Here is a 13449-nt window from a genome sequence, read left to right as displayed (position 1 = left end):
TTGACATGCACCTGGTCACCCAAGAGCTCTGATGGAGATGGACAGTGAGATTCATGTTTTTATGCCTGCTAACACAGCATCCATTCTGCAGCCCATGAATCAAGGAATAATTTCAACTTTCAGTTCCTCAAGAAATTTCATAAGGCTATAGCTGCCATGGATGTGATTCCTCTGATGGATCTGGGCAAAGTCCATTGAAAACCTTCTGGAAAGAATTAAGAACATGCATGATTCATGGGAAGAGGTTAAAATATCTACATTAACTGAAGTTTGGAAGAAGCTGATTCCAACCCTCTTGGATGACTTTGAAGGGGTCAAGACTTCAGTGGAGGAAGTAACTACAGATGTGGCGGAAATAGCAAGACAACTAGAATTAAAAACGGAGTCTAAAGTTGTGACCAAAATTGCTGCAATCTCATGATAAGACTTGTAATGAATGAGGAGTTGCTTCTTATGGGTGAGCAAAGAAAGTGGTTTCTTGAGATGGACTCTGCTGGTGAAGATGTTGAAATAACAACAAAGGCTTTAGAATGTGATAGAAACTTGGTTGATAAAGTAGCAGCAGCGTTTGAGAGGACTGACTCTGATTTTGAAAGAAGTTTTACTGTGGGTGAAATGCTATCAAACAGCATTGCATGCTACAGAGAAATCCTCTGTAAAAGGAAGAGATTGATGTGGCAAACTTCATCATTGTCTAAGATTAAGAAATTGCCACAGGCACCCCAACTTTCAGCAGCCACCACTGTGATCAGTCAGCCGCCATCAACCTTGAGGCAAGACCCTCCACCAGCAGAAAGATTACGACTCGCTGGAGGCTCAGATGATGGTTAGCATTTTTTTAACAGTAAAGTATTTTTGAATTAAGGTATGTATTTTTTAAAGACATGCTGTTGCACACTTAATAGATTATAGTATAGTGTAAACGTAACTTGTATATGTGGAAACCAAAAAATTTGTGTGATTTGCTTTATTGCAGTGGTCTGGGACTGAACCTGCAGGATCTCCGAGCTCTGCCTGTAGTGCTAACCCAGCCTTGCATCCTGGAGATAAACTGGCTTGGTCATGACGTGCATCATTTTTATATATTAATGGATTTTACTTGCTCATATTTTGGCAAGGACCTCTATGTCTATATCCATGAGGGATATCGGTGTATTATTTTTATTGTATGTGTGTGTATTATGTCTTTGTTAGGTTTTGATGTTAGGGTTATGCTGTCCTTATAAAACTTGAAGGGAAATAATTCCTTCTTTTTCTATTTTCTAAAACTGTGCAAGATTGGTGTTATTTCTTCCTCATATGATGGATAGTTTGACTTCAGTAGAAATTCTGGGCCTACAATTTTATTTAGAAACATTTTTTTGCAAACATTTAATTCCTTTATTAGATATAAAGCAATTCAGAATTTCCGTTTCATCTGTCACTTTGGATAATTTTTTTTTCCAAGGAATTTGTCCATTTTACCTAAGTTGTCAAAGTTCTTGACATAATTCTGTTCATAATGTTTCCCTATTGCCTTGTTAATGCCTGTAGAACTTGTGACAATGACCCCACCTTCACTCCTGGTGTTGGTAATGGGTGTTGTCCTTTTCTTCCCGATGAGTCTAGCTGGGGGCTTATCAGTTTTGTTGATCTTTTTCAAGAATCAACTTTGGCACTGTTAATTTTTCCCATTGTTTACCCATTGTCTATTTTATTGATTTCTGCTCTTTGTCATTTCCTCTTTTCTCCTGTATTTGGGTTGACTTTGTGCTTTTCTCTAATGTGAAACCTTAGGTCATTGGTTTTAGAGTTATTTCCTAACATAAGCATTTAAAGCTGTAAGTTTCCTGCTATGAGTTTCTCCCCACAACTTTTAATATATTGCATTTTCATTATCATTCAGTATGAAATATTACCTAACTTCCCTTGTGATTTCTTCTTTGACCCATGGATCATTTAGAATATGTTGTTTAATTTCCAGATACCTGGGGACTCCTATGTATTTTATTATTATTGATTCTAAATTAATTCTGTTATATTCAGAGAGCTTACTCTCTATGATTTCATTCCTTTTAAATTTATTGAGACTACGGCCCACTTTATGGTCTGTCTTCGTGAATATCCCATACAAGAACTGTAGTTTGCAGTTGTTGGGTACAGTACTCTATAAATATCCTTCAAGCAAAAGTGTTTCATACTGTAGTTCAGACGATCTGTGTCCTGATTTATTTCTTGGTTCTGTCATTCATTGAGAGGAGGTGTCAAAATCTCTGACAATAATCATGCATTTGTTTTTTCTTCCTTTTAATTCTTTCAGTTTTAACTTCATTTATTTTGAAACTGTTATTAGGCAGACAGATTTGTGACTGAGTTTTCCTGATGACTTGTATCTTTTATCATTCTGATATATTCTTTTTCTCTGGTAATACTTGTTATTTTTGCAGTCTACTTTGTCTCATCTAATATGGCCACGCCAGCCTTTTTATGCTTACTTTTTGCATGGTATATGTTTTTCCATTCATTTACTTTCAGTGTATATATGTTTTTATATTTAAAGTGATTGTTTTATAGACAGCATATAATTAGTCTTGCTTTATCAATTCTGACAATCTTTGCCTTATAATCAGAGTGTTTAGTCCATTGACTTAAAATTAATTATTGATATAGTCAGATTTATCTCTACCATTATCTCTACCTCTCTTCTACCTTTCTTGCATTCTTTTGGATCAGGTAAATATTTATGTTTAAATATTTTTTAGAATTCCACCCTGATGCTTTTTTAGCCATACTCTGCTTCATTTTTTATTGGTTACTCTGGAGAATGCAATGTTTTTCCTTAACTTTTCAGTTTGTTTAGAATTAGTATTGTAATATACCATATAAACAGTAAAAACCTTGCAATTATATAGGTGTGTTTCCTCTCTCCACCTTGTTTGTCATTTGTCATTGCATGTATATATGTTATAAATCCCACTAGACAATATTTTAATTTTTGGTTTAAACTGTTTGTATATATTTTAAAGAAATTGGAGAAAAATTCTTTTCTGTTTACCTAGGCTGCCATTTCTGATGCTCTGCATTCCTTTCTGAAGATCCAAGTTTCCACCTGACATCATTTACTTTCAGCCTGAAGAACTGTAGCGTTTCTTCCAGTGCAGGTCTGCTGTTGAAGGCTTTAAAGATGTTGTACCATTGTCTTCTGGCCTCCATTATTTCTGATGAAGAGTTAGCTGTCATTCAAATTATTGTTCCCCCATGTAACGTGCTCTCTGGTTGCTTCCAAGATTTTCTCTTTTTATCTGGTTTTCAGCAGTTTGATTATGATGTGCCTTCATGTTTTTCTTTGATATTATCTTGCTAGTGGTTCATTGAACTTTTTGAATCTGAATTTATTTAATGTCTTTGACCAACTTCGGGGAAATTTTTAAATTTAAAAAATTTAAATTATTAGTTCGTCAAGTATTTTTTCTTCCCTGTTTCTTGTTCTTCTCTCCTTCTGAGATTCCAGTTACATGTATGTGAAACTTCATTCTCCTATCCCACATATATCTGAGACCCCATTCATTTGTTTTTAATCTTTTTCTTTCTCTCTGTTTCACACTGAATAATTTCTATCAATTTATTTTCAAGTTCATAACCTTTCTTCTGTTGTCTCCATTTGGTTGTTAAGCCTTCCAGTTAATTTTAAAATTTCAGAGGTTGTATTTTCTATATCTAGAATTTCCACTTGGTTCTTCTATTATAGTTTATGTCTCTGAGATTCCTCATACTTTATTTTGAGCATTTTACCTTATATCATATAGTATTGTTATAATGTCTGTTTTAAGACCCCTGTCTTCTGATACCAACATCTGGGTCTTCTTGGCACTAGTCTCCATTGACTGACACTTCTTTTGAGTAGGGGCTGCATTTTTCTGTTTATGTGTCAGGTAACTTTTTATTGCATCCTGGACGTTAAGGTGGTTGCCTTGTGGAGTCTCTGGATTCTGTTATATTCCTTTGAAGAGTAGCTGTTATTTTAAAGGTGGATATTAATGTGGCTGGCCCCCAACTGCAAACACTTTCTCTTAGGCAGCAGTTTGACTCTTTTATCCTTAACTGGGCTGCTTGCAGTTTGCTCTCCGCATGTGTAGTTAAGGAGGTCAGCCACAGGCTTAGAAGAATTTATTCCCCAAACTAGGGCTCCCTTTCTCTGAGTCACCTTTCTGGGGTTTTCTCCCTTCACTTTTCAGACTCCGTGGTTTTCTAAATCTCTCCTCTGGTTCTTCCAGCCAGAAAGTGCACATCGTGCATGCTTTGTCTTGGAGTTTTAGTGACCCTTCATTGAACTCGCCCTCATTCTGTGCTGTCCCTTCTTCCGAGTATCGACTCTCCTCCAGAATCTGCCTGCTTTTGTTGATGCTCCAGAGCCTTCATGTGGTCCTTCTGTTGTTCCTAAGGTCCTGGTTGTCATCCATAGGTTTGGTTGGTAGGATACACCTCAGCCAAACAGGAGGTGGTAGTAAAGATGAAAAGTGAAATCACTCTTGTCCCTATCACACTTGTGAAGTGGGAGTGTCTGTCTGGGATATGTAACTCCAGAGAAACAATCAGTGTATTTCTTACAGCTTAAAATATTAAAAATGTGTCTGTATCTAAAGTACATTTAGGATGCCATTATAAAGGAAAACCATAGTAAGAACTATGACTGAAATATAGGAAATGTGGATGATTTAAAACAAACAAACAAACAAAAACAAAGCACAAGAACAGAACACACCCAGTGTGTTTTCACTCATTTGCCTTCCTTGGCCACCCCTGTTGGCAGTTGCATTTTTAATTTTGCTCACCAGTCACAATGGCCGTGCAGGACCACTAACGCCATCTGTTGGCCGATCGGATGTGCTTCTGCTTGAGCATAGTGATGTTTATGCTGATAAAAAGTTTCATGATTGTTTAAAAAACAAGTTTCAGATGTTTTGGCATGCAGAGAAATATGGATGTTCTTGCCTTCGAGAATTTGATACTAAAGAATATAAGCCTGTTCCTGCCCTAATTTGGTGAGATATTATGTTAACAAAAAGGTGATAGAAAAAATGCCACAAGCTGGCTCATAACAGCAGTTCTAAATCAGCAGCATGAAAAATAGGGGCTCTGAATTTACCGTAGGGAGAGATTATTGTGTCCTGTGTGTGGGGCGCAGTGATGGGGAGGCTTGGTGGAAGAGGGGGCCTCACGCTGGGTCCTGAAGCAGTTCGGAGGGGGAAGGTATAGCTCAGTGGTAGAGTGCCTGCGTAGGACGCACAAGGTCCTGGGTTCAATCTCCAGTACCTCCATTAAATAAACAAACAGACCTAACCCCCCCCCCAAAAGAATTTTTTTAAAAAAAGCAAATTGCCTGAAGCAGTTCAGGTGGAAAGAGGTTGCAGGTAGAGGAAGCAGCATGAGCACTGGCAGGTGTGAGTGTGTGTGTGTGAGGGGGGTGGTTCAGATTCAAACTATCAGTGCTTCCCATTTTGTGTGAGCGCAGACCACTAAACAGATTAACACTAAGACATTGTAGCCTGACACTGAGGTTTGTGGTTTTTCCTCTAGGGTGTAGGGGAAAACATGAAGACAGATACCGTGCAGAAGTATGTTTGTATCTGGTTCAGGCAGACTTATTACACTATTGGTTTTTTCTTAAAATTATTGTAGAAAGTTCACTTAACTTGAAATCAAATCTGCTCTTAACAGTGCTATTGATTAATATAACCTTGGAATTATAATGGAAAGTCTTAAAGTCCTGGTTGGAAATACGGGATTGCTTATTCCCTTTTCCCAACTGTGAGGTCTTACATTATTCCCATCATGAACAAAATATTAAATCCTTTCAAAAGTGTTCTGAGTCTTAAGTTGGGGGGGGAAAGACAAAAGGATAGGAAAAATAAAACATAGGAAAATTATATGTAATCTTGGAATGTGGAAGGCCTTTACAAACAAAACTAATTTCCTTAATATATAAAGAGTTCTTCACAAATCAGTAAGAAAAAAATATATAGTAGAAAATGATCAGAAGATATCAACAGTTTATTAACAAAAAAGGAAATAGAAGGTATTTTAAAATATGGGTGGATGATCAGTCTTGCTCATAATAAGAGAAATGTAAATGAAACTACAGTAGAATTTTTATCTGACTGGTAGGCAAAGATCTAGAAGTTTCATAGTGGTACCATCCTGGCAGGAATGTGGGGTAATAGTCCCATAGTCGCTGGTGGGAATGTAAACTGACAGCCTCTAGAGAGTGTCTTGGCAGCATCGAACACAGTTTAAACTGCACATAACCTTGGACTTGATTCCACTTCTCAGTGTCTACTCAGATGTATACTTGTGCATAAATGAAATGACACATGTACAGGGATATTCCTTAGAGTCCTTTTTAAAATTTTGAAATAGTTTGCGCTCTACAGAGATGTTGCAAAAATAGTACACATGCTTCCCTTCCTCTGCTCCTGGTTTCCCCTAGTGTTAGTCTCTTACAGAGCTGGGGTATAGTGATTGAAAACTGAAATAGCGCTGACACAGTACTGTTCAGTAACATGTCACTCTCACCTGAATTTAGCCAGGTGTCTCGTCGATGTCCTTTGCTGCCCCAGGGTCCTACATCCTGTCCTTATGTCTCCTTGGTCTCCTCTGTCTGTGTTTGTCCTTCAGGACCTTGACTTTTGAAGAGCACCAGCCAGTTGTTTAGAGGATTTCCCTGTCTTGGGTTTGCCTGATGCTTTCTTGTGATTAGATCAAGATGTCTTTTTGGCAAGAACACAGCAGAAGGCAGGCGGCGCCCCCTCACCACCCGGGGTTGCAGGGTGTGGATACGTCTCTTTCCTGATGATGTTGACTGTGTTCACTTTGTTCAGGGTTATTTGCCACTTTCTCCCCCGTGAAGTGCTGTTTTTCTCTTTGAGATCAAGAAATGTCTTGTGGGGATACTTCAAGATTCTGGAAATGTTCTGTTTTGGTGAACATCCATCAACAATTTATACCTGTCACAACTAATACAGTGCTTGCCTGGTGGCGACTGTCTGTCTCCATCATCCTTACACATTTCCTAATTGTAATTCTGCTGTAAGGAAGAGGTCCCATCTCCCCCATACTTTGATTTTACATTTCTAGCCTCCAAAACTGTGGGATGATAAATTTCTGTTGTCTCAGCTGCCTGGCCTGTGGTGCTTTGCCACAGCAGCCCCAGGAAACTAACATACATCCCTTGTAAGCAGCCAGTTTCTTACGGCTTAAATTGTGTGCCCCCAAAAGTCATGTTCACATCCTTCCCCTGCCTGCACCTGTGAATGTAACCTTATTTGTGAATAGGGTCTTAGCAGATAAGGTAAGTAAGATGAAATCATATTAGATTAGACTGGGCCCCAAATCCAGTGTAACAGGCGACCTTAAGAGGGAAATTTGAACACAAAGGAGACACTGAAGAGAAGGCCATGTGATGATGAAGGCAGAGATTTGAGGGAGGCAGCGGTGGGTCAAGGGTGGCAGGCAACTCAGAGGCCAGAAGAGAGCGGGGACAGGCTGTCTGTCAGAGTCCCCAGGAGGAATCAGCCCTGCCAACACTTTGGTTTTCAACTGTGGTAAGCTGCCCTGTCCGTGGTGCTGTGTCACAGCAGCTTCAGGAGACGGACACACAGTCTCATTAGGTTCTGGTTTATCCTTCCCGTGTTTCTTTTGCACAAAATAGTGGAAAGAGGATGTTTTCCCGCATCTCCTTTCTTCCTTGAAGGGTAAGTACGCGGTAGATAACCCTTTACCACTTCGGGGTTTTTTGTTTTTTGTTTTCCTGTTTTTTATTTTTATTTATTTATTTATTTTAAACATTTCTTTAATTGAGTTATAGTCATTTTACAATATTGTGTCAAACTCTTTACCACTTTGGAGCATTATTTTTAACAGCACCAGGCTGGAAACAGATTGAGCACTAGTTACTTATCCATTACAGTGGACTATTGATTATAAAAAGAAAAGCAGTTTTAAATATACTAGAACAGAGTGATCTCTAAGATGTGTTCTTGATTAAAACATTTGTACACAGAAGCCTGGAAGTAAAAAAGTGTGCCGGCCCCTTCCTGCAATCTGGGAGTGGGTTTAGAACAGGTAGTTCGTGGGAGCCTGAAGATAATGAGAGCCTTTAGCCTCTCAATTGTTTGATTTCGTGTGATTTCTGGTTTCCTGTGGGTAAGGATGGTTTAGAGCTGGGATGAGGGAAAGGGACCTGTTGTTTCCTGATGGGACCAAAAGGCAAATGTCGAGGAAAGGACCAGAGGAAGTCTGAGACAGGAAGTGGGGATAAATGTCAGTTTAGTGGGTTTATGCAAGCAGATCAGGGCACTTAATTCCTTAGCAGACCTGCTACGCTGGGGCAGGAGGAGGCGGGTTCCTGGAGATTTGGGGCATTGCTTGGTGGAGGGCCTGGAATGCCAGCCTGAAGTGTTTGGAGTTGATGAGGTTGTGGCAGGACTGACCTCTGAAATCGGAAATGATGAGATAAAATTGGTGTTGAAAGATTGATATGTTGACATTTAAGTGACGGATTTCAGGGAACAGTGTTTCAGGTGGGGAGACCTGCTTAAAGGCCTTTGGACCTGAGTTGTGCGGGGAAGAGTGGCCGCAGCAGAGCTGGGGGAGGCCCATGAGGCGGGGAGGGGCAGGGGTCCAGGATAAGTGCTCCTTCTGTGTCCCTGCTGGAAGGGACTCCGCATGACCATCTCTGCCCTTACCTGGGCTGGGTAATAGGGTGTGGTTGTTAGGTGGAACGTGGTAAGAGGAGTACTAATTAGATGTAAGAATTTCTAAACTGCTTTCGGTTGGTCTGTGTGTACTGGCTCCTGTGGGGGTGCGGCCACGAACCCTGCCCACCTGTGCTTACCCAGCTCGCTCCCCTCTCTCCTGGAGGGACTCCTCCATGGCTCCGGGCTCCATGGCCCGGCGCTCACCTGCGCGTTTGTGCATCTGGAGGGCTGCTCCCTGTAGAGCTGGGACCCAGACCCCGACCTGAGGCCCAGCCGGAGTCTTGCATCCCTCAAACTTCTCTCCTTTACCCCCGTCTCTGATTTTGTCCTGAAGTCCTACCATACTTTAAAGCAGAGGGTCCCCGTGGGGAACTGTTTTTCTCTCCACATGTGCCCAGGAGCACTGTTCCTGGGAGAAAAGGCAGTGTGGGGTCGCCCCTAGTCTGCTGGCATCATTTCTCATATGCTCAGTTCACAGGCTGGGATCATAGGGACTTCAGCACCCTTGCCTGGCCTGGTGTAGACTGTTTGTTAAAAAACTTTTTATCAAATATTTAATTCCAGAAGAAATACCCCAGTTTGAGGAGTTTCTTTAGCTGTATGAATAAAGTGAAAAATGTAGTTAGGCCAGAGAATTAAATATTTAGACTCTTTGGAAATTGACTATTTTCTGAATTGGGATAGATGTTGTAAGGTAATCTTCATAGAGGTAAAGACTAAGGTCATGTTATTTATTATAAATCCAAGAATAAACTTAAAAGGCAGGTTTTTATACCTCATAGGAATGTGGAAGTCGACATGTTGATTTTTTAAACTTTCAAGTTATTTCTGGACATTCCATGTCATTTCTTCCTGACTGTGACACGTGTGTAGTCCACAGCGTGCAACAGCAGCTCATCATGGCCTGGGCGTCCACACAGACTATCCTGTATGTCTGACCTGTAGCTTTGAAAACACCAGGCATTAAGCCCCTCCCGACCAGCGCCAGTCCCTGGCTTGGTGGTCCAGGAGTCGGGTGAGTGGTGCTGGCGAAAGGGTTGGTTCTGTCCTGCCGGCTAGAGTGGAGGTGTGTTTCTGTAGCGTCTGTCAGCCAAGCGAGGCTGGGGACAGCATGTCAAACGGATGGCTTTCCCTTCTTCCCTGGCAGTGGTTCCTGGCTCCACTGTGCTGAGCAGGAAGTGACAGAAAACCAAGACAAGGACAATTCTAGTCCTTTTGCTGGTTACAAGGTGGAGGAGCTCATTCGCTGGCTTGCGGGTTTTAAATACACTAATTAAAAAAACTGACAGTTTTGGACAAAAAAGGAAAGGAAGATAATTGATGATTCTTTAGAAGATGATGAGACTGGTTCAGAATATCACTATTTAAAAATTTGGATCTCTCTTGGGGTATTTTTCTCCCCTTTTCCATGATAGTTATGTGATGAGGGAGGTGGTCTGTCATATTTCAGGCTCCGGGAGGGGCTGTGAGCACCAGGACACGTGCGTTGGGTGGGTCTGTGTGCAATCTCACCAGGGAACGTATGTGGGAAGTGGTGTCCAAAGACACCTGCTCGCCCCCGCAGCTCTGCCCCGGGTTCTGATGCATTCTTGGTATCTGACACGTGTGAGGATGTGTTATTAAAACTATCCGCGAAAATGCCAGCACAGCATTCAGTCACTTCTTGTTTCTCCTAGTGCACTGAGTCTCTCAAGCAACAGCCTGCCTTAGAGAAATCCCCCTCAGCATCTGCCAGACTGGACATGAACACACTAGGATAGTCTTTTCCTGATGTGTTACTAACTCATTTCTTTCTGCATGTTTGTCTTTTCAGGAAAACCAGTTCTGTGTCCTTGGAGGACCCCAGCCCAGCCATGGAGTCCCAGGCAAAGGCCAGCTTTGAGCTTCTACGTCGGACGGTTGTTCAGCTCGCAGGTGGCTGAGGACCCGAAGGAGGAGCCCCTCCACTCCATCATCCGCAGCTCGGAGACCGTGCAGGGTACCGTGTGCGGCTGCGTCTTGTCCAGGGAGTCTTGGCTGGCTAGTGGCTGGCTCGTAAGGGGGAGTTTTTTTAAGGCAGAAGCAATGAATGATCGAGCCACCCACTCGCTTCAGAGGAAAGAAGGTCTTGGTTGGAGGGAGGGTTCCCCAAAACAATGTGTCCTGCGTTTTGGTCTCAGGAGGAACCTCTGACTTCCATCCTGGTGTGTCGTGCCCCCTCTGGTGGTCGCCTGTGAGTTCGCGCGGGGCCCCTTCTACATGGTGATTCATGGCACATCTGCTAATAATCATGGAAGCGGGACGTAAACTCAGTACTGGCCCCGCCGACGCAGGGCTGCACTCCGGATTGTCCTTCATTCCTAAGAAGTATGGAGAGCAGTCTCTAGAGCTGGTCCTCACGTTGGTCCATTTCTGGCTTTCAAATGGGACGACAGAAGCTTTGAAGTTTGGCTTAAGAGGAGAAATGAGGTTTTCTTGTTATCCTGCTTTCTAAGTGAGTAATTTGGAAACCGCTGTATTCAGGAGTAGGAGCCCAGGCCTGGATGTTCGAGTCGGCTGGTCTCACAGGCGGGCGAGGTGCAGGCCTCGGCAGCCCCTCGAGGTAGCCTGACCCCAGGCGTGCCGGCTCCAGGGGGGGCGGGAGGAGGCAGGTGAGGCCTGTGCTTCCTCCGCCCCTTCCTGAGGAGAGGGAACCACCTGGTTTGTTCTGAAGCTGAGACTTCCTGCCTGAGCCCAAGACTTGGTTTCTTTCTTTCCTTTTTGTTCACTGTTTTGAAAAATGTTTAAAACTCGTTACCATAAACATTTTTTTGAATATTACATAGCATATTCTTCCATGAAAAAAGACATTAAACTTTATTGGTTTGTCTGATTCATTACTAGGTTCCGTTTCCAAACATGAGTTCCAGGCTGAGACAAAGAAGCTTCTGGACATTGTTGCCCGTTCCTTGTACTCAGAAAAAGAGGTGCGGTGCCTGTCATCATCCCCAGCACTAGCAAGGTTTCTGTTGGCAAGACCACTTTTACGCCGCTGTGGGGGCGCCAGACAACACGTTAGCTGTGAGAATGCGTTACATTTGGACGGGCTTGATCTTGGCTGCCAGTGAGAGTATTTTTATCGAAGTCTGTTGGGTTTTATGGACAAATATATCCAGATGATTCTTTGGGCTAGATTGAATCTGGGAATTAATGAATTTTGCTGCTGGTTTAAAAGTCCCCTAGATGTTGACGTGGGGGGCCCTGCTGAGATCTGTTCCGTGGTGCTTTCCATGTGCTCCAAGGCCCTGGGTTTCCTCCCCTCGTCACCTGGTGGAGCCACCACGGTCTGTAGGGTGTCAGGTGGGAGGACAAAGACCGCTGGCCTTGTGGGGAGCAGAGCAGAAAGGAGCTGCCAGGGGCCTTTTTGAGGAGGTTAAGCTCCTCCAGGGGTGACAGCTCCTCCACGGAGAAGTGGGGAACCAGTGAGCCGTCATTTCCATGCTCTTTGTTGTAAAACACAAAGAAGACTTAGCGAAGGATAAAGCCCAACTTCCCAAAACAAAAAGGCACTTTCTAGGAAGTATTTCCAGGTATTGTCCTGTTAAATTCTATATTCTGGTGTCCCTGTGGCATCCGGCTTCTGTTCTCGGGGTCGGGTCGCCTCCTCCCTCTCCCCCCGTGTGCTGTGTCTCTCCTTAAGCAGGGAGCCTGTCGGGGGGAAAGGGCTTTCCAGACACCGGTCGGCAGTTGAGCCTGTGGCCCTTTTTTGTCCAGAACGTGGCAGGTCTGGTTTGTGATGATCCACGAGATTAAAGAAACCAGTGAGTGAATGAATGACCAAGCCACTGTAAGAGCAGAGCAGAAGAAACATACTTGGGGGATCTTTTGACATCCCCGGGCAAAGGTTGAAAAAGAAGTCGTGTCACAGGGTCCTTGACGTTTGGAGTTAACCAGTCGACACCTAACTCCGGGCTTGACGTTCCAGGAAGGAGCAGTAGAGTTAGACTTCAGCATGTACAGCCAGGTCAGGGAGGTGCGAGCGTCCTTGATCATTATGTGCTCTGCCCTGGAGAAACTGCCTTTGAGCAAAGCGGGAAGTCTTTCTGGTTAAACAATTCTGGGGCATTTCTGCCCCAGCCTTGAACAGTCGCTGCAGGTGCCGCTAACCCAATGGGCCCTGCAGTGCCGGCTTCTTATTTCCGCTGCCGTAGGTGTTTATACGGGAGCTGATCTCCAATGCCAGTGACGCCTTGGAAAAGCTGCGTCATAAGCTGGTGTCTGAAGGCCAAGCGCTGCCGGAAATGGAGATTCACCTGCAGACTGACGCCGAGAAAGGCACCATCACCATCCAGGTACCTCTCCCCAGTGTCCTGACGCGGGCGCCGCCGGCCTTTCCACACACCACCCTGGGGACACAGGCCTTCCTTTCTGTCGTGTCTCTGGGTCCCAGTGACTTGCTGATTGTATTCACTATTAACTTCCTGTAAAAACATTCATTCAATGTAGAAAAGTTAGAAAACATGGATAGCAGAAGAGGAGAAAATTTTAATTCACTCCATCATTCCAAGGTAAGTACTATTAACATTTTAGCGTATGTCTATTTAAGTTTTTGAACTGTGTGTTTATCTTCATAGCTAAACACATTTTTAGGCTTAATTTTTTTTTAAATGGAGGTACTGGAGATTGAACCCAGGACCTCATGCATGTTAAGCATGCCCTCTACCACTGAGCTCTACCCTCCCCCCAAAGTTTAATT

The 13449-nt window shown here is 43.1% G+C and overlaps 1 protein-coding gene across 1 annotated transcript in view; it reads left to right on the top strand.

Moving 5' to 3' along the window:
- The window catches only part of TRAP1 (TNF receptor associated protein 1), a 48663-nt gene that overhangs the window by 15564 nt on the left and 19650 nt on the right, over nucleotides 1-13449 (top strand). The window contains exons 2-4 of the mRNA XM_032461088.1: nucleotides 10549-10713; nucleotides 11598-11680; nucleotides 12905-13045. Coding sequence (XP_032316979.1) covers nucleotides 10549-10713; nucleotides 11598-11680; nucleotides 12905-13045 — 389 coding nt within the window. The remainder of the gene's footprint in view (nucleotides 1-10548; nucleotides 10714-11597; nucleotides 11681-12904; nucleotides 13046-13449) is intronic.

This window comes from Camelus ferus, chromosome 18 (genome assembly GCF_009834535.1).
Source record: "Camelus ferus isolate YT-003-E chromosome 18, BCGSAC_Cfer_1.0, whole genome shotgun sequence".
Classification (NCBI taxonomy): domain Eukaryota; kingdom Metazoa; phylum Chordata; class Mammalia; order Artiodactyla; family Camelidae; genus Camelus; species Camelus ferus.
The sequence above is the reverse complement of the archived record's forward strand: the minus strand, read 5'-3'. Positions and strand labels throughout refer to the sequence as shown.